Below are 26570 nucleotides of genomic sequence, written 5' to 3' on the forward strand. Positions count from 1 at the left end.
TGCTCCGCATAGCCATCTGGAAACCTTCCGTTGCAGTAATTTGGGGAAGGGGCATAAATACTGGTTAGCTGATTGGCCTATGTTGGTGATAGACGGGCCAAAAAAAACAATCAGATCAACGAAGCATATGACGTACTAACAGAGCGACGACGAAAACACAACCACAAGCCAGGCTACTCTTGCCGAAACCAGTCGGGAGAAGAGCAAAAACATCTTTTCCTCTGAGAAAAGCCTCCAGAGCAGTGTTTTGCTCTTCTTTCAGTGAAGAAATACTCTGTAATTCCGATAAAACTTGCTCGTTAGCCACGCTAACGCTAGTTTCATCGGCTGAAGCCGCCATGTTCTTTAGACTGAACTGTCGCGCTTCTCGTTGCGTCACACCTCAACCCGCCTCAAAGCCAACGCTGATTGGACGTTCGTTTGGTGAACGGCTCCAAATTTTGTTCAAACGAGAGTCTCCAGACTGATTAGCGAGTGAAATCTTGAAAGCGAGATCTGGATGGTCTCACGAGGCTAATGTGTCATGACTTGAACATCACAGGTGTATTCAATCTATTCTTCCCGGGCTTGAAGTATTTTGCAGAAGACGATATGCTAAAAAGCTGGTCTCTAGACAGCCTGAAACATAAGACTGCTTGTCATTACATTTGTGGAAGTTGTTGAAAAATATTAAATCTAGCATACGAATACGAATGCTAAGACAACTTTACACCTCATATTTGTAAAAAATACAAAATGTTTTATTGGTTTATTCATTCCAATTGAACCATCATAGATTTATTTGTGGTCACTCTGCAAAAAAAATAAAAATAAAATGCTGTAGATATACATGTTTTTGAAGGGCTCTGTAGTTTTATATTTACTTTAACCAGTGCCAAGAACCAATACCTGTAAACATATATTTTTTTCTAGTGTTTGGTTTCTATGGTGATCAAGTCATCAAGGGCCAAGCATTATATGGCTTATTATGTAGTTGGGCATTTTAAAAAGACACAGCTGGATGTTGGCAGTGGTCTGCTAGTGAGAGCTTATTGAAATGGTGGACAGCAACAGATGTAAGTGTGTAAACATTAGACCTTTTCATATCCACTGGTGATGTAAAGGAAAGAACCACACACACAAGCTTAAGCTTATTTACCAGCTGAGACCCCAGTGCATTGTGTTGCTCACAGACAGTGGATTTAGAGGGCCCACTCTTTGCTGTGCTGTCTCTAAGTGTTAACAGAGAAAAGCTTGCCCTATTATCATTTACCATTGAAATAAAAAATGGGTAAAAATGGCAGGTTTTCATAGAAGGTGTTTGGCTAGAGGGAAGAAGCTGCAGGTTGGTGGAACGCTCTTGTGTGCTGAACAGTGTGCCGTGTCAGGGAGCTTGAAAGGAGAGCGTGAGCGCTATGTGTTAAAGGGGCCGAGGCGTTTCTGGCAATCGTGTGTGCTCCTGTTTGCCCTGTTCTTTCATATGTGTGCCTGTGGCTGCCAGCGCATGTGTCGGTACATACGTGTGAGCAAACCCAGCAACATCTATTTAGTTTTCTGTAGTGTGTGTGTGTGTGTGTGTGTGTGTGTGTAGCAACTGGAGGAGATGAGTCACCCCTCTCAGACAACACCTACCAGCCCCTCTCTTACTCACATACACATGCAGAAAAGCCATGAAAGAGAGGGTTAGTCTCAATCTGCTCTCTTGAGCCATGTTTTAAAGCAATCTTCTCTCAGTTTTATTTTTATTGATTCATGTTCTCAGACTCAGAGATGCTGGAAAATATGATTTTTTAATTTATTTTTTTTCCCTTGACATGTTGAGGAAGGATTTCCGCTTCAGTTCCACAGTGACCTCCACATTAAACCTAGGTTGTTATGTTTTATGGCTACTGCCAGTTCTGTGCCAAGCTGTGACCACATATTGAGTAGACTTGCTAATGCTGAGTTTGACAGCCTATTGCATTTAGAGTATTCTTAATTTTTCATGGCATAGATTCTATATGTTCTCGAGAAACATCCCTCTGAGATTTTGGCTTATATGTTGGTTTAACATTCAAATGAGAATCATCTACGACATTTGAAAGGTACTCTGTGGGATTGATATCCAATGAATTGTTTAGGTCATTGAAATTCATTTAAATACTCCAGGAACCATTTTTTCTCGCCCCAAAATGTGTGCTCTACTGTCCCTCCACAGTTATTATAAGGCTGAATGGATCCATTTTTCATGTTATCTATGAAAAATCCTAACGATTTCATCTGAACATGGAAAATTGAACTCAAGACTCTCCAAAGGCAACATTTGTACAATATTTTCCAATTTTTTTCTACTTGTAAGAAGTGTAGCTTTACTTGTGGTTCTAAGCTGTACAACCCGGTGGGGTCGTCTGCTTCTTCAGGCTATTTGCTTTAAGCTTTAATATTTTCTGTGCTGAAAGATGGGATTCTGGGAATCAAATTTTTAAGAAGTGCTTATTTAAGCTGCTGCTGCATTTTTCCCACCTGTCTACTCTAACCTTACTGGATTTTATTTTTCTATTTTACAACCATTTGTAAATCCCCTTCTTTACAAATACGGTTTTATTTTAAATTACCGTACTAGTGAATTAATAAAAATATTTGTCACACAAAAAATAAAAAAGTAAACAGGTATACCTATTGAAGTAGCAAATAAGTAGCTTTACAGATGTATTTAGTGGCAGTTTCCCTGGCCAGAAATTGATTATCATTTAAAATTATGTAAAACGTTATGTGTACTAGGGAACTAAAGAACTTCAACCCCGTATGCTAGGGTGATGAATTAATATATGTAAGAGTTTAGTCTCTGATGCTGTGACATATCTGGTCTGCTTGTTTATTTTTCCTGAGATTACATGATATTTTAATGCAAGAAACAAGTTGAGGAAAGTTTGGGAAACTAGGGATGGGATTGTTTTGGCTTCATTTTGTTTATACTGACAGTTATTTTAAACTTAAAGGGAAGTAACCTACTTATTGTTGGTTTTACAAACTGATCAAACTGAATAGAAAAACTTGAGAGAATCTTTAGATGTTGTAATTTTACTAATCAAAAAGCAGCAGCCAGAGTGTGATTAAATTGGGTTGTTCCAAGCGTCCACATAAATTATGAATTTGTACTTGTTTGCTATGTTAAGCAGTGCATAAGAATCATTTCAAAGTGTTTCGTTAAATACAGTGCCTTGGAAATGGACGTTCTATCTTACAGATTTGTTTCTGGTTTTGCTTATTTTCTTGCATTTAAAAAACAAAAGCTTTTGATTCAGTAAAAAGCTATTCAACAAAAAATACTTTACGGGAAAATACCTGTTTTAGTTTCTCTGTTTTAGATTAGATGAACTTGGATTGTTCAGTTTTTGGTTCCATTTCATTCAAAGGGAAAATTTCTGTCTGAAACATAAACTGTATGAAAGCGTAAAGGTTCTGAAGTGACCTATCCAAAGTCTACACTTAAATCCCATTGAATTATGATCTAAGCAACTTAAAGGCTGATTATGTAAAAAAAAAAAACTATGGCTATTTTAAAGCAGTTTCCCATAAATGCCCACATTGGTGTACAGTATAAGACCTATTGCCAGTAACCAAAATATTTGCTTTCATCTGGCACCAACATGCCTCTTACAAGTTAGGGTAAATACATTTTCACACAGTGTCAGGTTTGTTTGAATTGTTGTGTTTTTTAACTTATAAATCCAAACACAATTTAAGAAATGCTTTATAAATATGCACGGATTACTGTAAGGGGTGAATACTTTTCTCGCATTACTTTATTTGACAGTGACTGTAGTGAATTTTCTACATTAATCAGAAAAGACTAAAGTCAAGTGCGACACTTCTAATCCATAGCTCTAGAGAAATTAACTGTAATGAAACAATGTCCCACTGATATTTGAAGAGATAAATACAGCAAGACTGATGTGTCTATGAATCAAATTACAGTGCTCATCTGAAAGGGGTTCATCTTTTATTCCCAGGTTTGACTTCCTCATCAACTCAAATGCTCATGGATTTGATGGATGTATGCTTGATTCCACCTGATTTGATTATTTGCTTTGCAGTCAGCTGTGTTTACCTCCATCGGTGAGGCGCTGATAGCAACCATAACCGTACATTGTGACTGCAGGCTGAGTGACAGCCACCAGGTATGGCTGATGACCTGCGGTAATGGTGCGTGACCATTTTTCTGACTGTCGTCAATTCCAGACCTTTTTTTTTTTTTTTTGCGCTGCTACCATCTTGTCTTGCCAATATGTACAGACAAGCCCGAGTGGGTTTGATTTGCACACTCACTTCGGTTCTGTTCCAGAGTTGCCGTAGCCACTCAAGGATGATAAAATACATTGCTTGATGCAAACTTGGAGCCGGCAACACATCGGCTCTTCACTACAGGTTTTTCTAATTTTGTTTTCCCTCACTGTTCCTCATTTTTCCCCCTTATAGTTCAGGCACTCTTGCATGCACCAGTGTGATTACAACGGGGAAGAGGAAATGTTCTGTAGCTTACAGTTCTGGAATTTGAATGACACAAATTGCAAACAAAATCCTTTTAACATCTGGGAAGCACTTACTCTGGGTTTTACAAGATGTGCAATTCATCATCTTTAGCAATCATCATGTAAATCCAAGAAATTCAGCCTTTAAGTTCTCAGTGATCAGCAGTGTACTTGTCTCTTTGGATTTTGTGGACTTGATAAAATTGCACCAAATGTGCCTGCAGGAGATTATGGATCAAGTTTAATTGACTCTGGTAATCTGATTTTGGCATGGAGACGAGATTAAAGTTGTATGTACAGCACAAACAAGGGATCAGTTGTCTGTTTAGTCACTATGGCTTCTGGATGGTGGGGCATGTTTAGATATAACACGCCAGCACCAATCCAGGATAAGTCTAAGCCAAACTGACCTGTGGCCTAATACAGTTGCCTTGCTTTAATGAATTTGCAGTTTCAAGAGGTTTAGCCACATTAACCTGTCAGTCAGACAGTAATAAAGAGCTTACAGCGCTATGATGTAATATGATGGAAGTAATGATAGTAACTTGAATGGATGAGTTATAGTAAATGTAAAAGTGTCTACACTCTTTGGCTAAAACGCTGCTAAAGGCTTTGGCTCTGATGTATACAACACAGGAGGGGTGATTAGAGAACTCTGCAAGCTTACACCAGTAGCCTATCGATCATCCCGACAGACAGGACAACAAGGGAACTGTAACTGTAGGTGCACAGCACAGGCAGATATTTGGAAATATATGTTTAAAGAATAGAATTATACTTATTGGATAAATTCTCTGTAGGGTACTGTTAGGACTGTCATGAAATTGTTGATTAAATGAAGGACAGATTTGTGTGTACAAACTGCATTAAATCACTATCATTAGCTGATTTATTATTTTCTCTGTTTAGTGGAAATTTGAGTGAGCTGTTTGGGAGAGAACATCTGTGTTATCTGATTCACACAACAGTGTCTGTTACTCCAGGCTAACCGCTAAAGTTAGAAATAGAAGAGAATTTCTCCAGTTTCACCAAGCTAACTTACTAAACACAGAGAAATGCTCAAAAATGCTGATTCAACCAACTGCACAAATCAGTTAGTGATTTATACTGCGCTCTGATAATGATGGTCGCGTCACTCATTTATACCCCTTTCCCACTGGCCGAAAAACCTGTTAAAAAACATAAACAATTGGCTTTTAGTGGCAGTGTGAATAGCTTGCTGACCCGGTCGACTCGTGTTGAGCTATATGGCAAGGGATCTGTGTCAAAATCGACTTGAAACTGATTTAAAAAGCCAAAACAACTCTGCTTGCATTGTATATACAGTATATGGCGAGGCACTGGTGAGAGACATTCAGAGGGACAAAAAAAGGAAAAAATAAAGTACCCTTACTATGTGCTGGCTCCCTTCTATGTGGCTCTCCATTGTTTACTTGCCTGGCTTCTGTCACACTGGTTACATCATCAACGCTATCCCAGAGTGAGGGCGTCAGCAGACACACAGCAGTGGAAGACAGAGGCTATGCAGCTTGCCAGCTAGGAGTGAGCCCTAGCATTTTTTGCCATTGGTGAAGGGAGCCAAATGCTGATTGTTAGCTGGTCAACCCATGTTTAAAAAACCCATGTTAATCCACTAATTTCAGAGGGAACAAGGTTCTACTTTACAGTTCAGGCTGTGATTCACTCTCATTGGGACTGATTCGAGATTCGTTGCTGTGCTGGCCTGCTACTTGGTGTATGGTGTGATTTGTGCCGCTAATTACATAACTTGTATGAATAAGATGATGAATCGTTCACACTGTCAGGCTGTGTTGAGGCCTGACATATCATACTCTCATTCAAGCAGTACATAAATCACACTAGGAGTGGTGCTGTTTCACTTACTCACATATACCAATTCATTGAGATAGGACAGACATGGTCTAAAATAGATAATACATAATTTTTTGATAACTTTTTTCCACCAAGTAATAAAAAAAGGTTAATAAGTGCTCTTACTTTCTAAGAAATGTTATAAACAATTATAAACTGATTAGGATACAAAATAGATACTGAATTTTTGTGCACCAGTAACTCAAATAACTCTGCTCATCTTTGAAAAGCATGCCTGGCAGGGTGATATAATTTATTTCAATAACACTTTTTGGTAATCAGCATATCATTTGCAGAACAGAAATGCTCAGTGTATTTCAGACTATGTATCATAGTGAATGAAGGGTTTAAGCAGCTGGGCAGAAAACCCCCTATACCTGTTAGTATTCCTGGTTAAAGTGTGTGAAAAAACCAATCAATTGAATAAATGTGAAATTTCATTATCTTAAGAAAAACTTAAAACTTTCACTTTTGATTTGCATAAATTAATTTAAAAAAGATTATAGCAGACATGAGGATTGTAAAGATTACTGAAAGAAAGAGACAGAAGTTTTAGAATATATACACTACAAATTATCATCTTGTCCTTTCATAATAGACAATAAATTAATTAATCATATAATAAAAGCTAATTGCATGATACATTTAAATGAGCTAAACTATGCATGTCTGCATACTAGTCTGTTTCCCTTTTGTCTCTGTCTCTTTTTACTAAAGAGTTGCGAGCAAGAGAAATGGTAGTTGAGTTAAAAATAAAAATAACAGATGGAATTAGCCTCAAAATCAAAGGTGGCATCACCTTTGATTCGAACCGAAACACAGTATTATACACTGCTAAAAAATAAAGGGAACACGTAAACAACACAGTGTAACTTTAATTAAATCAAACTTTTGTGAAATCAAACTGTCACCTTTGGAAGCCACACTGACTGAAAAGCGATTTCACATGCTGTTGTGCAAATGGAATAGACAACAGGTGGAAATTATTTGCACTTTGCAAGAAACACTTAATAAAGGAGTCGTTCTGCAGGTGGGGACCACAAACAACTTCTCAGTACCTAGACTTCCTGACTGAGGTTTTGGTACCTTTAGAATGTTGGTGGTGCTTTCACGCCGGTGGTAGCATGAGACAGACTCTACAACCCATACAAGTGGCCCAGGTAGTGCAGCTCATCCAGGATGAGTGTCACAAACAGTTAGAAATCGACTCCATGAGGTTGGTATGAGGGCCTGGCATCCACAGATTACAGCCCAACACTGAGCAGGAAGCTTGGCATTTGTCAGAGAACACAAGAATTGGCAAATTCGGCACTGGTGCCCTTTGCTCTTTATAGACGGAACCAGGTTTACACTGGGCATTTCTGACAGATGTGGCAAAGTCTGAAGGCACTATGGAGAGCAATTGTCTGCCTGAAAACTCCTTTATCATTGTCATGGTTTTGAAGTGCTTGACCCACATGCAGAACCAACACAGAAGGCAGGAGCAGTTTCAGACGTTTATTTAAACAGCAAGGAAACCAAACACTGGGAGCTGCGGCACGGTAGAGCAGATGGACTATCGGCGCAGACAGGACTGATCGATCTGCGGTGAGAGCCAAAGTTAGACACGGAGATTGGGTGAACGAGTGAGGGGAAAAATTAATTAAACCTACCACCGGATGAAGGAACCGGGCAGGGGGGGAGTGGAGAGACGGACTCACTGAGGAACCTCCCGAGATGTTGGCTGGTGACAGAGCGACAGGTGGGCAGGTGATTGAAGTCTGTGAGGAGGGGCCCGAGCAGCAGCGGCCGAGGAGGAATCCGGGGGCAGCTGATGGAATCAGAAGGACTTGACAGGAACTCCAGCCCGGCTTGGTACCACCAAGGGAGCTGGAGCTATTGTTCGGAGGTGGATCCAGAACCATCAGAACCAGAGATCTTCCACTGAAGACGTCAGAGCACGAGGAATCACTGGAAAGGTTTTCACAACGAGAAACGATCTGGGAAACACAGGAGACTTGGATTAGAGCAGGGGAAAGGTAAGCTGTCACAGACAGAGGCCTCTAAGCGTACCAACAAGGTTAACACTCTGGCGTCCATCAGCTGTCAGAGCGCTGCTTATGTAGCGGAGCCGCACGCCGCTGAACGAGCCACAGGTGTGTACCATGCCCACCTCTCAGCTCCAGTCACCTGCGGAGAAGGGAGAGAAAGGCAGAGCCGGCAGAGTCCTGACAATCATGACCAATTCTTCATTGAATCAGTAATGATGAGGACGACATTTCTTTAGAGGGCCGCACACTTCTCCATGTGCTCGCCAGAGGTAGCATGACTGCCATGAGGCACCGTGATTAGATCCTCAGACCCCTTGTGAGACCATATGCTGGTGTGGTTGGCCCTGGTGTTTCACTTAATGCAGGATGACCTCATGTGGCTGGAGTGTGTCACCAGTTACTTCAAGATGAAGGCATTGAAATTATGGACTGGCCTTCGCCTTCCCCCGACCTGAATCCAGCTAAGCACATCTGGGGCATCATGTCCCAATCCATCCACCACAGACAGTCCAGGAGTTGGTGGATGCTTTTGTCCAGGTCTGAGAGGAGAGCCCTCTAGAGACCATCTGCCACCTCATCAGCAGCATGCCAAGGTGTTGTAGGGAGGTCATATAGGCATGTTGAATCCACACACAATGCTCAGTCTCATTTTTACATATTTTAATGATATTACTTTAATGTTGGATCAGCCAGTAGTGCGTTTTTTCCCACTTTAATTGTGTGCAACTGTTGTTTCACACCATCCATCCATCCTTCCATTTTAAACAGCAGGGCACAGCAATACCCTACATTTGTTTTGATACGACCACCGTCAGAGGTTGGTTCCCATGCTGTTAGAAAAACCATGTAGCCTGAAGCAGGACAACAATGAAGCCTTAACCTGAGTCTGTATGGTAGCTCGACAGGCACTGCTCTTTGCTTCTTAGCTGGGTTATGACACATACTTTGTTTATGTGGCCAAAATTCCCTGATTGTATTCAAATGCAGTAAGATTAGAAGAAAAAAAATATTCTGAATGCTATGTTTATTTGAGCTATAAATAATTGGATCACAATGTGCTTTTACTTGCACCAAGCTTTATTCAGAATTGAAGCACTCCGACATTTATCAGATTTCCCTAAAACAGCCCCAAGGCATTTTTTTCATGTGCCTATCTGCAAAAACAAATAACAAACTTAGAGATGTGTTTAGTCTGACTGTTCTGAACACTCAGTATGGACCCACTCCTGGGTCTAAGAGTGGCTGAGATGTAATTACTTTCCTTAATGTGACTACAGGCTCATCAAATTATGCTATTGTTGTCTGTGCATTTAGGATGAGAGAGCTGGAGAAATGTACATCCTTTAACGTTTTCTGCAGCCAAATGATGCTACCTTGTCCTCCACTTGCCTGAATAGTATGTTATTAATGAAATGATTGGAATAAGTGTTTAGTTGGATGGTGTTTGGATTAGCCTATAGAGTGGCATAAATACCCGTTCTTTCCTTTGACATACAATTTCATTTCGATTGATGGATTGTAATAATTTGTTAATTAACCTTCAAGTTTTAATATGCTCACAAAGTCTGAGGGAAGATACTGTGCTCTATGTAAGGAAGGAGCAGTGGTCTGAACTGGCTTTTCAAGAATGGAGTCCTTGTTGTTATGTTACTGTAATAAAATGTTGTTGACATTCACATTAAATATGAGAGCACAAATTAAACACACTTGTGTGGAAGATATAAGTATCCTGAGATTTTTTTCATGGGGCGACAGTGGCATTGGATGAAGGAGTTTGCCCTGCAACTGGAGGGTTGTTGGTTCAAGCCCCGACACCTGCTTTCAGTGTCGTGTCCTAGGTAAGACACTTCACCTGCATTGCCTACTGATGGTTTTCGGGGGGCCTGCTGGCACCAGTGTATGGCAACCTTGCTTCTGTCAGTGAGCCTCAGGGCAGCTGTGGTTATTATGTAGTTTGCCATCATCAGCGAGTATGAGTGAATGTAGTTTAAAGCGCTTTGATCGAGTTCTCTCACTTGAAAAAGCGCTTTATAAGTACAGGCCATTAACCATTTCAATGGAAATGTGGCATGTAGTATTTATATAAATCGTGTCTTGCATTTAGACAGTCCATTAAATTTTGTTTTCATCGAGATTTATTTAACAGATCCATGGGAGGCAGGTAGTATTAGATAACTAGTTGGAGGATTTTACAGCTTTTAAATAAAAAAAAGAATAAAAGACATTGCATTGTCTATATTATCGTTAAGGATTATGGTATCATAGATTATGCTACCAGAACAATTTTTTTTATATTTATTTCAGTACTTTGTCTTCATGTTTACACAGGGTACCATAAGGATGGAGAATGTAATAAGGCTAAATTGCAAAATTTTCAGCTGTTGCATGAGTAGTTTCAACTAATAAATATTGTTGGAGCTCAGTCAATTTACAGCGCTATGTTAATTAATCTTCAACCAAGAAACGGCTGAAACCAAATGGTACAATTTATCATGTTTACTTCTTATTTCCTTTTATATTAATCTGTGTATTCATTTGATAGGGTAAATCATGGTAAAAGGCAATGTCATATGCTGAAAGAGTCCTAGTATTGAAATCAACACTTTTATTTCACCATATTTCCTTTTATGAGGTATATAAAATAATAATAAAAAAACATTTGGCACAGATTGGTGCTTTGGGCCAAACTGTGCCAAATGTGTCCAATAAAACTTGTGGAACATATGTGCTTTAACTACTTAACTCCTTCTGTTGGCACAGCTTTAGCTAAGATGTTGGGAAGAAAAAAAAATCCTTCGGATTTCACAAGCTTTTTCATGATGATTTGCTTTTTTTCAGAGAAAATATTTTTATTATGCTAAAACAATTCCTCGGTTTTAAACAATATTTATATATATAGCATAGTAACAGCTGCTGAAATCTTGATAACTCTGGTCAGATACTCTTTAAAGTGGGTTATTTTTTTAAAGCAGTTACCAAAAATTTGTATTTCGACTTCAGAACTGTTGAGCTATTCTTGATTTATTATGTTTTATATTTTAATGCAGAATTTTCTTACAAATCAAAGCTTTTAATGTGGTTTTAGAATCTATTATGACCTCCTGACTCAGACATTGAAGTCATGTTTGAGGAATTCCTGTTGGTTTGAAACTGCTGTTCAATTTTCTTTTCTGCTTGTTGACATGTTTTTAACAGAATCTGAAGAAGATTGTGTAATTAGACAGGTTTTCTTCAATAACAATCCACTTAGTCATAGTTGATTTTCCAATATAGTACTAGATAGACAAAAACAATAGAATAAAATTATAAAAGAAAAGTGCTAAGGTCACATTCAATGCTAACTCAAAACAGAGCATAAATTTGTAAAAATATAAAAATGTAACCCCGCCTCCCAAAAAAAACTAAAAAATTGTGTTTATTTAAAGGAGAATATACTATCACATGGCTTTAAACATTCAGAACATTTTCAAGAACTCTGCAACTTCTCTAAAAACAAGGTATTCTGCAAAGTTTTTTGTTCGTAGTAAAAGAATCTGTGATTCCCCAACCTTGTCAGTTGGGAATTGGCTTAGGACTCAGAAGTTGACAAACAGACATCCTGAATGGACAATATAAGCCCAGCGAATATCACACTGTGTGCCTAGAAACCATATGCCTTCTTTCCATCTCACCTAAAGCTGTTTTGTTGAAGCTCCCATCATTTGCCATCACATTATACATCTCTGTGTATTTTAGCTCTACTTGCCTTTCCTTTTGTAAAAAGTTATTTTTTTTCCTGTCTGCTTAATGCTTCTAAGTGATGTTTAAGCTAAAAGTATATGAATCATTATCCTGAAACTGAAAAGGTTCTGCTTTATTCCCACAGCTTCTTGCTAATCGCTAAAACTGGAGCTACCTAATTCAGTTTATAATGGGAATCACTTTCTTATATGGCGTTTTCACTGCCAGATGTATACAGCCACATGTAAGAAATACAGTATGGTCAAGTAGCATATATTATAGACCTATATACCAGTATAGCTGTTAGGTCTTGACAGCATTTCTTTCTTTATTTTATTGTTCCTACATTTATTTTTAATAGCTATGTGAAATCCAGTATGCTAATATTTAACAAAGCAATGATGGCGTTGTGTTGAACAGATGGGCATTTGCCGGAAACTTATTTTATTGCTTTTACTTAGTTTCATACATTTTTTTAACCTACTGCTCTCTCATTGCCATGGCATCCACTAACAGTGGATAGAAAGCCTGTTGAACCATTTTGATGTATTTTCTTCCTGGTGACTCACAGTCAATGTTTTCCACCATCATTATCACCCTATAATCAAATGCTGCTTGGAAAAAACCTCTAGTGACCTTTTTGATTGTATAACCAACTGTCTACCTAAAGCAGACACTGACTTATACAAAAGAAAGAGTACCTCTTTTATGTCTATTATCTGATGCCTTTTATCTTTTTTATTTTTGCTAAAATAAATACCTGTTTGAATTCTTTGTTGATTTGATATAATACAGATATTTATTATACAAAAGGTAAATACTCAACTATATGCACGAGATCTGAAAACACCATATCTTAACAAGTAACACCTTGATCACGTTCTCATGTTGTCTGTTTCAAGCCTCGAAATCAATGCTATTTCTGACATTTTGAATTCAAAAAGCTTCCTGGATGGGAAGCGAAACATCTTCAAACTTGGAAACAAAAGTCCAGTGGATCGTTTAACTTTTTTTGGAATGACTATGACCTGGATGACTGAGAATCTTCACCAGCATACCTTTATCATAGACTTTCTGCGGTTATCATCATGGTTTTGGACATAATTTTGGATAGCTTTTTTACATTTAGCAAGGGTTCATAAGTGGTACATTCCTATGTCCTAGCATGAACACAGATGTTGCGTATGTGCTATATGGGGCGACACTCACATTGGTTGCAGGAGGCCTCGCTTCTTTCGCTGAGCCCCAGGACAGCTGTTGCTAGGATGTGGCTTACAACCATCATGGTTGGAACGAATGGGTGAGAGACTGAATGTAGTGTAAAGTGCTTTGGTCAAGCCTCCGGACTTGAAAAGGCGAAATACAGGGCGTTTACTGTTTATTTCTACAACTTTCTAGTCTACCCAAGGGCAGAAATTTGGGATTTCCAGAAGCCTTTTGTAAGCCTGATTTACCAGATTTTAACAATTTTTATATTTGACACTTTTGTCATAGCCCATTTTGTTCTCCGTTTCAATGTACCTGTTGATTTGAAGTGAACTTAAAGAACCTTGAAGAACCCCTTATTCAATATTTAGTTCCTCTTTGGTAATGCTGCCAACATAACACTACACCATGATTCTCCCATGCCATCATGAAGCCTGGTTTATGCTTGCAAGTGTGCAAGGTCCCTACAGTGACACAAAGCAAAGTAGTGTTGCTTGAACAAACTCCTCGAATGCTCCTCAGCGAGCTTCTGCATGGCCTGTTTGCTTTGTACCCTTGTACCTAGGAACATTTTTAACTGCCCTGACAGTTCTGCACAGTAAAACTTAGAGGATGGGCAAAAGCTACTATTCCCAAAGGTTCGCAAATGTAAACATCTATTGGCATTTTATGATTTGGTCATATAATGATTAACAGATCTTTAACAACTCTTGTAAATAAATTACTGCCATTCTTAGATAACTAAGGAGTCATTGAAGAGGCACTGAAAGTGTTTTCTACTTCTACATGTAGTAGGGCGTTGTGAACTTGCAGCCTGTGCCGTAGAGTTCCCACTACATCCTGCCACAATGTTGGGTACAGCAGGCCCACTGTGTTCCGCGTGTCTCATCACAGCACAGAAGATAAATGCCTTAAAGCTTAAACCAACCTCATGATTTGAAAGCCTCACCTTGACTTCTCCAAGTAAACCTTTTTTTTCATTGAGCTCAAGCAGGTCAATCGGTCTGTTATGGCAAATAAACTCTGTTTTGAAGCAGAGGGTTGGTTTTTATCAGTACCTTATTTTGTGTTAATACAGTATATGGGTGGCTTTATTGTGGACAGTAAGCCTGACGTTGCATTCATTTCCATTTAATTATAGGTTTGTGCTTTGTTTGAGTCTTATTTTTAATGTCGGTTAGAGAGTTTGAAATTTGAGCACAAGTTGATGTTCCAGCAGGAAAATACACCAAGGACATATTATATAAAGCTAAATAAAATAAAGGTTTTGAAAGGCTTTCTCAAAACACTACAATAGGTTTTGTCTACAAATTCTAAGCCTCGAAAGATTGTAGAATGTTGTTTGTAAAAAGTTGGACTTGGATAATAGCCTCTCATAGGCCCAACCGAGCTCACCAGTGTTTTAGATAGACACAGTGAAGGAATATTCCACTGAGCTACTTTCTGAGACAATGATAGAGACAGACAGCTTTTATGTTGATCACTCTCCGAACACAAAGTCTTTATTTAGCAACTTCAATATGAGGAAGCCTAAATTCTCAACATGGCTTAATTTAGCCTCTCCCTGTGCCAGACAGTGCATTGACTGCAAAAAAAGGTTAAGACTGAATTCAAAGACCCTTTTGTCTATGTGTAGATCTAAGGCAGGCCAGAACACTTATAAACAGCTTTACATCCTGTAGGATTTAAACGTAAAGGTCACAGTTTAAACCACAAACAAACAGCACTGGCTAAATTAATTCTAGTGACAAGAAATTAATTAAAAATATTCCCTTTCTTAGTTGTTCTTTCTTTAATCTATTTTTAGTTCCGCTGTTTTTGTTGTCAGCCTGCTAAGCTTATGATATTCTTGCATTCTCACACCCTGCAAACATTGTCAGCTTAATGCCTAAAATGTTGAATGCAAATGCAGAGGGAAGACTATTCGCTCGACACGGTTGTTTCTCCTTTACAGCGATTTGGACAGCATTCAGACTCACAGACATTTCCTCGAGAATCATTTGTGTTTCACTAGCACACATATCAGAGCAGTATTCTGTGGATATGTATACTGGGAGCTCATTATGTATTTTTTGGACTGATTTTCAAAGTTGCCTTCATTTTGCAAACCAAGTCTTTACTGACTGACAATTTTATTATGACACTGGTAGTGATAATATTTTTCTTGTTATTTGTCTTTCTGCACTTCAGGATTTGAAGAAGGTGTTGTCTTTCCCCCCGTACCCTGGGGAGTTTTTGCACCCGGTCGTGTATGCCTGCACAGCGGTCATGTTGCTCTGCCTCTTTGCCTCCATCATCACATACATAGTGCACCACAGGTAAGAAGAAATTTTGCAAACCGGATAAAATGCCTGCCACATTCGGTGTTTAATCCTCTTCAGCCTGGCATTCTATAATTTAGATTCAAAGTCATTAACTTCACCTCAGCATTTGGACAAGCAGACAGACGATTGTATAATCTCATAATTTCTCACCTTTTTTTTCCCCACTCTTGGTCGTTTTTGCCTTCTCTGCCTCAGATCCTGGGCTCATTGGGGTGTGAGTCAGATGCTTTAGGCTGCTGTTAAGCCCTACAATCTGTCTAAGAGGATATAAAACATGTACACATTTGTGTCTATGTAAGTGCATGTGTTTTAGTTCATCATTGGATAAACACATGACTGCAATGGATTTGTTTGGAAGTAGGTAGTGCACCTTCTTTGCTTGATATGAATGAGATGAGAACAGAGAATGTAATAAATACCTGTTTTTTAAATAAATTCATAAAAAAACCCTCACAGCTTTAAAGATTCCAGATAACACTGGCTGTCTTAAATTGTTAAAATGCATTTCTGACTGCTACACTTCTTCCGTCATTTACATTTTTCCCTTTAATATATAATAATATTTAAAATTTGAAACCCACCTGGGTATTTTTTTTCATCTAGTTTTTAATATTTTAGTGTTACATATCTTCAAGATATCTGCTATATATTTTTTTTATTATCAGAAAACTGAAATGCAGCACAACCAGGTTCATACTGGTAATTTCTGGCATTATATGTTTAAATATTAGTTTTAGTTTATACATTTTAGGCCAGGGGTCTTCAACGTTTTCCAGGCTAAGAACCCCCAAATTGATGGCGAGATGGAGCGGGGACCCATAATTATATATATTATATGAAATAGTGTTCTATCAAACTGGTCGTATAGTCACTCTTTTACAGATGGAGTAATGTAATGAAAGTAAAGTCGCCCTGGGATTATTAAAGTATTTCTGATTCCTGGTTGATGGGACAGGTGTTGTGAATGAAACGGTGCCCAGCTTAAAAGACCTCCTGTGTGTCGCTGAATGTGAGCATTGATGACTGAAAGACATCTTCTGCCTCCATTTATCTGTTTACTACAGTTTGTTGAATTCATGTTAATGTGGATTTAAAGACATTTTAGTTAGTGGGAAAAATTGCTGGGGGGAATATATATAAAAAAAATAATAAATCTAATCGACCAAAACATTCTCGACCCCCATGCAGTACCTCTGTGGACTCCCTAGGGGTCACGCACCCCCTGTTGAAGACCTCAGTTTTAGGCTATATGTATTGCTAGATGTTTTGCTTACATCAGAAAAAAACAGATAACTTGAACACTGCTTAAACTAATAAGATTTATCGCGATTAATCGACTATTGAAATGATCTCCAACTAATTTAGTAATCAATTAATTGTTATCTGGAGTATAGAGACTCTAAAACATGCCCTTAGCAGACAGAGCGACCCATTTAGAGCAGTAATTATATCAAAATTGTAAAAAAATAAAAAATAAAAATCTACATAAACATTTTGCATTTAAGATTAAAAAGACGTTTTCGTCTGTCAAAATGCTCTATCCAGAATGGCTCAAGTTAAAAAGTTTTACCTGGTTTAATTCAGTATAAAATCTTCTTTAAGGAATCTTTTGCTATCCGAATAATATTTAAAAAAAATAATTGACAGATTAATCCATTTTGATCATTAGTTGGAGCCATAGCTCAAACCACTTTTCAAAACTTTTCAAAAAAACACATTAACGTCAGCTTGAGGTTGAGCCAAAAGAACAACACATTTTTTATGCATTATGGCAGGCTTGGTGCTTTGCTCATACAGTATGATGGCATTGCTTTCAACATGCTCACATTGAGAAACTCTTTGAGCTCCTCCATATCTCTTACTAGGCTCTCCCTAACTCCGAAACACATCTCTGTTTAGTAACACCTCAGTATCACTCTAACAGACTGACAGGATCCAAGCTATAAAGCACCAGGACCGGGTGTTAAATGGGCAGAATGAAAGACAGTTCAGTAATAAACAGCAGGAAGTAAGTTCAGATGTGTAAATGTATTTACGCTCAGATTCAGGTGTTTGTTTTATTCTTTCTCCTACAAGATATTTTAGAACAGAATATGTGATTATGTATTATGTATGAGCAAGAAAAAAAATCACAGCAGTAGGTATTTCCTTAAACTCAAAATCCTTTGAAAGCAAGTGGCACAATTTACATCTAAATTGTTCACAGTCATGACCAATTACCAAATATTAAATCTGACTGCTGCAGTCAAAGGAGTAATCCTGGTCTTTACAGTTTGCTTTACTAATTTTTAAAGTCTTTAAAATATTGTATAATCCATAATTCTATAGCATTTCATCTAAAAAAAATACTTTATCTATTAAATCAACCAGAAGCTTATCATCCTTTATCATGACACAGTTTTCTAATACAGGTAAATCAGGTTCCAATTTTACAAACATATATTTATTCTTAGTCAGAACTGTTAACACACAAGCTTAGATTAATAGTTAAATTTCAAAGAATTACCAATAGGATCAAGACTTATTTGCAACCCCGTTTATGTATGTTAATTAGATAAAGAAACAAGCACACATAAAGCTGCACTCCCAAGAAACTCAACACAAAAAGTAGAATAAAAAAATCAAAAATATAAAAAAAANAGGCTATATGTATTGCTAGATGTTTTGCTTACATCAGAAAACAACAGATAACTTGAACACTGCTTAAACTAATAAGATTTATCGCGATTAATCGACTATTGAAATGATCTCCAACTAATTTAGTAATCAATTAATTGTTATCTGGAGTATAGAGACTCTAAAACATGCCCTTAGCAGACAGAGCGACCCATTTAGAGCAGTAATTATATCAAAATTGTAAAAAAATAAAAAATAAAAATCTACATAAACATTTTGCATTTAAGATTAAAAAGACGTTTTCGTCTGTCAAAATGCTCTATCCAGAATGGCTCAAGTTAAAAAGTTTTACCTGGTTTAATTCAGTATAAAATCTTCTTTAAGGAATCTTTTGCTATCCGAATAATATTTAAAAAAAATAATTGACAGATTAATCCATTTTGATCATTAGTTGGAGCCATAGCTCAAACCACTTTTCAAAACTTTTCAAAAAAACACATTAACGTCAGCTTGAGGTTGAGCCAAAAGAACAACACATTTTTTATGCATTATGGCAGGCTTGGTGCTTTGCTCATACAGTATGATGGCATTTCTTTCAACATGCTCACATTGACAAACTCTTTTAGCTCCTCCACATCTCTTACTAGGCTCTCCCTAACTCCGAAACACATCTCTGTTTAGTAACACCTCAGTATCACTCTAACAGACTGACAGGATCCAAGCTATAAAGCACCAGGACCGGGTGTTAAATGGGCAGAATCAAAGACAGTTCAGTAATAAACAGCAGGAAGTAAGTTCAGATGTGTAAATGTATTTACGCTCAGATTCAGGTGTTTGTTTTATTCTTTCTCCTACAAGATATTTTAGAACAGAATATGTGATTATGTATTATGTATGAGCAAGAAAAAAAATCACAGCAGTAGGTATTTCCTTAAACTCAAAATCCTTTGAAAGCAAGTGGCACAATTTACATCTAAATTGTTCACAGTCATGACCAATTACCAAATATTAAATCTGACTGCTGCAGTCAAAGGAGTAATCCTGGTCTTTACAGTTTGCTTTACTAATTTTTAAAGTCTTTAAAATATTGTATAATCCATAATTCTATAGCATTTCATCTAAAAAAAATACTTTATCTATTAAATCAACCAGAAGCTTATCATCCTTTATCATGACACAGTTTTCTAATACAGGTAAATCAGGTTCCAATTTTACAAACATATATTTATTCTTAGTCAGAACTGTTAACACACAAGCTTAGATTAATATTTAAATTCCAAAGAATTACCAATAGGATCAAGACTTATTTGCAACCCCGTTTATGTATGTTAATTAGATAAAGAAACAAGCACACATAAAGCTGCACTCCCAAGAAACTCAACACAAAAAGTAGAATAAAAAAATCAAAAATATAAAAAAAACACTTTATATTCCCCCAGTGGAGAGAAACATACATTTTCCAGTAGCAAAATGAAGTAAATAAAAGCATACTGTATATATATATATATATATACACAAGGGGAAAATATTAAAAAGGATAAAACAGAATTGTAAAATGTGCAGAAAAGGAAAATTTGTGAAATAAGAAAACGTATTGTGCAGTAAATTAGTAGTTAAAAATAACAAAAAGTCAATATATAAAGTGTATGACTTTGTTTTTGCTGATTTCTCATTTATAACCTGTTTATAACACAGGAAAATAAGAAATGAATTCCAAGTGTGAGACCCCTGGTCTTTTAACTTGACTTCCTCTGAACCACTATGAAACTGATAAGAAGACTTCTGATAGGAGACGAAACACAGCATTTTTCTCCTGATATGAAAACTCAAAAGTACTGTTGCATTTCTTTACTGTCACTGCATGTGCATGTCACATAGACTGACCTCCAAAAGCTAAATGTTTATTTTTAAACTCTTTGAGACAGTTGGTTCTCTCTAAGGAGTTTTAAATCCAGATAATTTCACTTCTTATTTCTTATCATTTTATTCAGCTGCAGCTACTGCAGCCCCTGGCAAACGTTTCTGATGCCAGGTGTCTCTAGGGAAATGTATTTATTAGTTTAGCATCTTTTCTGCCTTGGGGATTTAAGCTTTGTTTAAAAATGTGTTGCACAAGCAACATTTACATCTAATTTTATGTATTTGGTGTGTTGTCCAACCTAAGGAAACCAATAGCTTAAATTCACAGTAAGATCAGATCCCAATTTAAATCATGTTAATCGTGTTACGATAATTGTCAAAACCTTAGCAGCTTCTTAGTGGAATGCAGCTACTTGTAAATTATAGCAAGTGATCAATATAGGTTTTACCAAGCCAGAGCAACCCTATGCATTCCTGGCTCTTTGACAATATGCATCTTCATATGCTACGTTTTGGCATGTCCTTTTTGAACTATTAGTTGCTTAGTAAAGTTATGCTTGATCCTTTTCACATTTGTCACCTTAAAAACGGAAACACAATGTGTTGTACTGAAATATTTTTGGTACAGATAAAAAATTGTCCATAATTGTATAGTATAAGTTGTAATAACCCATGATTTTTTAGTTGTATTCAACAAAATATAAAAGATTTGTTTGCTTTTTCTTTCATCCCTTGTTGCGTGTCCTAGTGGCAGTTTATGCCCATTAGATCTGTGGTCATTTCCTCTATAAAATCTTGCCATGAATGAACATTATATACTGTTATTTTAGCCATAATTTAGTGGCCAGGGAGCAAAATTAATAGTGACCAAATACTTTAAGTTCCCGCTGTCTACAATATGGTCCAGAGGAATTTCCAGATTACAGATTTTTACAGTATGTACTTGTCTGAATATTCTTCTATCTCCATTCATGATAATTTTATCCAAATAAAACGTTTCTGTTCTGGACATGTCTACATTGGATTTGACTGCTTTAGTGTCTGTTTTTTTTTTCTTCCAAAAGTAGATGGGTTTGATTTTCTGGAGTGTTTCACTTTCTCTCTGACCGATGACTTTATCGTTAAAGATAGGATCTTCGCATGCACCTTGAAGCTCTATCTCTCTGGTTCGATCACTCGGGACAAACTGTTTAAATAACACTTCATAACTTGTATGTATTAAATAACCAGGAGACATGACAACAGATTTTGATATAAATTGTAATCTTACTCAGATCAGAGAAATTGGTTCGAGCTTACAGAAGATTATGACGGTATTCTTTCAAAGATGTTTTACTACTTAAAATCAACCGAAAGCTCGATCTTGTGTCTTCTTTAATTGTGTTAATCATTTTGAGCCACAACAGTACATTCATCTCAAGAATGTATTGAGATTATGAAGAAAAAATAGAAAATGAACATAACATATCTTAGATGTCTTGTAATACTCTTAACAGAAACAAATCGAGCCAAGTTTAGTCTCTTTCAACTTGTATCGATCTAGGTAATTTAAACCACAAAAAGACAAAAAAAAAAAATGGTCAAATATAAATAGGTGTAACATTCTTTTCTTTTTGCAGCCCTTGTTTTGGTCTCTCAAAGTGCAAATGGTCCCAAGCAAAGACGACTGCTTTATTGTGTTATTTAGCCTGTTGCTGCCAACAACAGCTCTAAAATTGTGGCAGGAATAGAAAATCATACTTTTGTCTGAGTACCCTAGATCACAACTTTCTAGCACTTCCACGTATGGTAGATTTGAGTTAAGAGATGTAGACTAGAGATTGTACTTTTTAGGGCTGGGCGATAAGACGATACACTTTTCTATCGTACAGACGATAGAAAAGTGTCTATCTTGCTAATTCTAGTTTCTATCATTTCTAACAGCATTTAATCTCATATCCCTGCAATTTCCCAAGGAAGACTATCAGGAGCGTATTAATGAAGTCACATAGCCTAAATAAAACTTATATAAGTTATAAACAAGATTTATTTTTTTTAATTCACTAAGATGTGCTGTCTTGTGGTTTTACAACATGATGCTCCTTTACGGCTTATGGCTCACATGCGGGTTTGTTACATGCTTTACGTTACTTAACCCTATAATGCCAAACGTATCACATTTGATACATACGGTTTCTGAAACGTTTTGCTTCTGACACCTTTGGCATAATTTAATGGTAAAAACTTTGCTCAAAATACTATTGTACACAATCAGATATACCTGATAACAGAGGGCAGAAAATAATCTTGACTTATCGCATAGTAATAAATTATTAATATCAAAAATTTATTTTTGTTTTTTCTTTTTACATGTTTTGTTAAAAGGCCAAATAAGGAGTTCAAACCAAAATAAAGGAATTTTCTGTTTTGTTTTTTTCTTGGATCGGGCTTTAAAGGATTAACTTATGAGAGTTTAAAGATGGAGACACAGGAGGCTGAATTCTTAAACATGTGGTTGCAACAAACAGTGACAGCAACACAGGCAGCCCAAGATGAAGCACTTTCACCAAAAAAAGGGGTACGTCTGTGATTTGGTTACAATTTGCATTTAAGAAGTCCAACATGGAGCAGACAACGGTCAGTTGCAAACTATGCTACAAAGCTGTTCCCTCGCCCAATGGCAAAGCACAACAAACCTCTTCTATCCCCAAAACAAGAACCACGAAAAAGAATACATAAGGATCAAAAAGTGTGAGGTAAAGCAAGTTGTGAAACAACGGGAATAGGTTGCAAAAATAAAAACCATAGCCAGCCGAAGATAACAGTCATTAGCACGAATCAACCCATATGAGAAACCGTCGCAGTGCCATGAACAAATCACAGTTGCCATCACGTATTACATGTGTAAAGGCATCATCCCCATGTACGAAGCTGAGAAGGAGAGATTCCGAGACCGTGTCAAAGTCCTTGATCCAATGTACGTTACAGCCAGTCAAAAGCACTTCAGTCATTAGTGCAATTTGATTTATTTATTTGGGTTATTTAATTTAAATACCTATAGGATAAAAGAAAAAATGTGAAGACTGCTGTTGCGGTACCTCGGCCTCATTTGTGCAATTAATTTTTCTCATTTGTGACAGTTTTATAAATGTCACTTCAAAATAAAGTTGAAAAAAGTAAGCAATAACTTTGTTTTATTTTAGAGACTAGTTGAAAACGTACTTAATTGGAGCATATTCCGATATATATTATTATTATTGTGATAAAAAAAATAATTCATATCGTGATATATGATTTTTTTCCATATTGCCCAGCACTATACCTTTGCAATGGGTTTGTTTATGCTAACTACAGAGTCTTAACTTATCACCACCTCTGCTGCTCTTCTTTCATAATAAATATGCATCATACTGTAACCACTTCCATTGCAGCTTGTAACTGTGCTTGACCCTTTGGTTTTATGAGACATCAGCAGCATGTTTGGCTCTGCTACTGTAAACCTACTCAATGCATAATGTGTTATTTTACAGTCCCAGGCTTTATTGCCTCTTGCATTTGTGGAGGTAGTTTGTTTTGAGGTGAGAGAGCAGATGCAGTCTGGCCCGTTTTTGTCCTTCCAAACCTGAGAAATGCAGATATGGAGGGTTGCCAGGTTAATGTACTTGACCCAATGAAAGCCTGCAGGAGAACCTATGAAACCTTTTCCAAAGAGGCCAGCAGCCATCCTGATTTATGCATTCTTTGCTGGATGGACCTGGAACTCGGCCGAGGCCTAGAAAACAGCAGCTTTGATTCTCCCTCCCCTCTCCACAAACCAGTAAAGCCCAGCCCCAGACACGCCTCAAGGCTCAAACGCTGAGTTGCTGCCTCATCTACAGTTGGTTCACGTGCAGCCGGAGCTCTACTCTTCCATTTTGGGAGGGGAGATTACCAAAGCAGGATTTCATTTAGTGAATGAAAGTAGAAATGAATAAATATAGGATAATAATTAAAATAAGAAATAGTCCTGTAATTTACTCAGCCCCAAAAATACCTTGGAAATGTCTGACCTATTTAGTCTGTCTACTCCGTGTGACAATTGGCTGAAAAGCAATAATGTGGGTTGAGTGCTTAGCTCAGGGCTGCATGGGCCCTGCTCTGTCACATACTTCGCAAAGTGCATTTACATTGACAGCTTCTATGCAGTCTGGAAATGTATGAAAAAGTCTGGAATTCTATTTAAGTATTTTTCAGGGCAGGATTAATGTGGTCTTGCTTCCTTTTATCTATCTTTCATCCCTCTCTTCTTTGTATTCTATTATCCATACCCTTTCTGTCCTTCCTTTCTTCATGCCCAATTGCTTCACCTCTGATCCCTTATAACCTTCTTTCTTCCCTTCCTTGTATGCTACTTTCCTCTTTGTCATTACATTCCCCTTTCTTTGTTTTATTATTGTACCCTTACTTGGTTGTATACTGCTTTTTGTTCTTCCTTATTTCTTCCTTCTCTTTTTTGCTATCCTAATTGCTTTTCCACTTTAATTTTTCTGTTCCGTCCTTCCTACCTTGTCTTCCTTCATGTTTTCCCATTCATAATCCTTCTTTCTTTTTTCCCTCCCTTTCTAGTGTCCTAATCTCTCTCTGTCTCTCTCCTGTACAGTAGAAATATCAATGTATTTCCATTCTAAACAAGATTATAACAAAACATACATTGACCAGTTATTGTAGCTATTATGAAATGTGGTTTGGAAGTTGTGTGGGAACACTGCAGGCATAGTGATACATGTGCCTGAAATAATATGTGGTGCAACATACTGTATAAGAACTTGCCTGGTTTTTGTTAATGAACTACCTGAAGGGTAGAAATGCTGTATGTATATATTATTCATTGAATTTTAGGAAGTGGTTAAAGAGCAAAAAATGTCACATGGTTCAGTCAGAATGAGCTTAAAAGCGGTAGGGCTATACAACCAGGTCGATTGATTGTTTTATTTTATTTACTTTTTTTCTTTGGATGTAACAAAATGTGCTTCTTTAAAAGAGTACAATTTAAAAATTAAGCTTAAAAGACGTTAGTAAATTCATATAGGAAGGATCTTCGGCGAAGCTCCATGCCCTCCTACTAGACAATCATTATTAGGACCAGATTCAAGGACGCCCTTGTTTTTCTGCTGTACTGCAGCACTTATTTGCCCCTTTACCACCTTTATTCCACTAGCCTCTATTGCTTCCCACATTCTCCAGCCTCCATTCCATCATCAGTCACAGACTGGAGAAGTTTCAAATCTAGATCTACCTGCTTATGCAAATAAACTGAATTTAGCATGGACGCCTTATGCCGGGATAGGAGCTCCAGACTTGCTTTTCCATAGGTCTATAACATTTTCTTATATGCGACCATTGCGCTTTGTGAGTCTCTAATAATGTCAGGTTGTGTGGAGGTTTCTAGGGGACCCAAATGCAGAGACGGATGTTGAGGTGGTTTCTTGCAGATCTAATGTAGAATTTGAGGCAACAGAAGCAAGTTCCAAACACAAAATACAGAAAACCAAAAAAACAGGGGACGTCAGGTGTGCATAGAAGAATCTAGAAGGGAGCCAGGGGAAGAAGACTGATATAAGAGGACAACAGAAAGCAACACAAAAAAAACACAACACTGCTTAAATACTACAACTAGAAAACCACTGCAATACCAAAAAATTGGAAAAGAAACAATAATCAAGAAAACACTGAATGACTTTAATGAAAATGCAAATGAAAACTTCAAAAGAAACTCAAACAGAACCAAAAAGTCCACAAAGGGTAGGATCATGACAATTAAAAAAAAATGTGTCCTAAAAATGCATCAGAAACAATACTTCAGCTATATACTCTTTGTGTAAATATCAGCCATACATTATCATAGCTGGAAGTTGTAGTAAGAATAATGTCATTGTTCAATCTTTTGGTCAGATTTATTTTACTATGTCCAAGCAATAAACACTGGCAAACACTTTTCGTACTTATCTGTCACTTGGTGAAACGAGATCACTAAGAAGCCATTGTCCACCTCTTTATTTATTTTTTGTTTACAAATACAGAATCTTTATTAGTATTGAAAGCGAAAGGTGCAGGTTATTTTTGCCACTTGACAATTTTGGCACTTTAGGAATGAAACAAAAATAGGATGATTGAATGCAAAACAGAAAAAGGGTTATCATAATTTCTTTTCATACAGGCTGATTAGATTTGCATGCATATTCAGACCCTGCAATGCAGGGGTCACCAACCTTTTAAGGCTTAGAGCTTCTTCATGGGCACTGAGTCATAGGAAGGGCTACCAATACTGAACTATGAACTGGAGAGGTCATCTAAAGCTAATGCATAATAAACATATTTTTATTGTTTAATTTAAAATTTCTTTTAGACATTTTCCTTTTGAAATCTATAAAAGCTGAACTGCTCTATGATTAATTTGATAAAATGCTATATAAATTATTAAAGAAGAAGTGAAA

At 37.1% G+C, this 26570-nt stretch overlaps 1 protein-coding gene across 1 annotated transcript in view; it reads left to right on the forward strand.

Moving 5' to 3' along the window:
• Positions 1 to 26570, forward strand: part of LOC107097326 (adhesion G protein-coupled receptor A3-like) — a 227470-nt gene that overhangs the window by 153147 nt on the left and 47753 nt on the right. The window contains exon 14 of the mRNA XM_015394443.1: positions 15509 to 15636. Within this exon, the coding sequence (XP_015249929.1) occupies positions 15509 to 15636 (128 nt within the window). The remainder of the gene's footprint in view (positions 1 to 15508; positions 15637 to 26570) is intronic.

This window comes from Cyprinodon variegatus, unplaced genomic scaffold (assembly GCF_000732505.1).
Source record: "Cyprinodon variegatus isolate N-32 unplaced genomic scaffold, C_variegatus-1.0 Scaffold685, whole genome shotgun sequence".
Taxonomy (NCBI): Eukaryota; Metazoa; Chordata; class Actinopteri; order Cyprinodontiformes; family Cyprinodontidae; genus Cyprinodon; species Cyprinodon variegatus.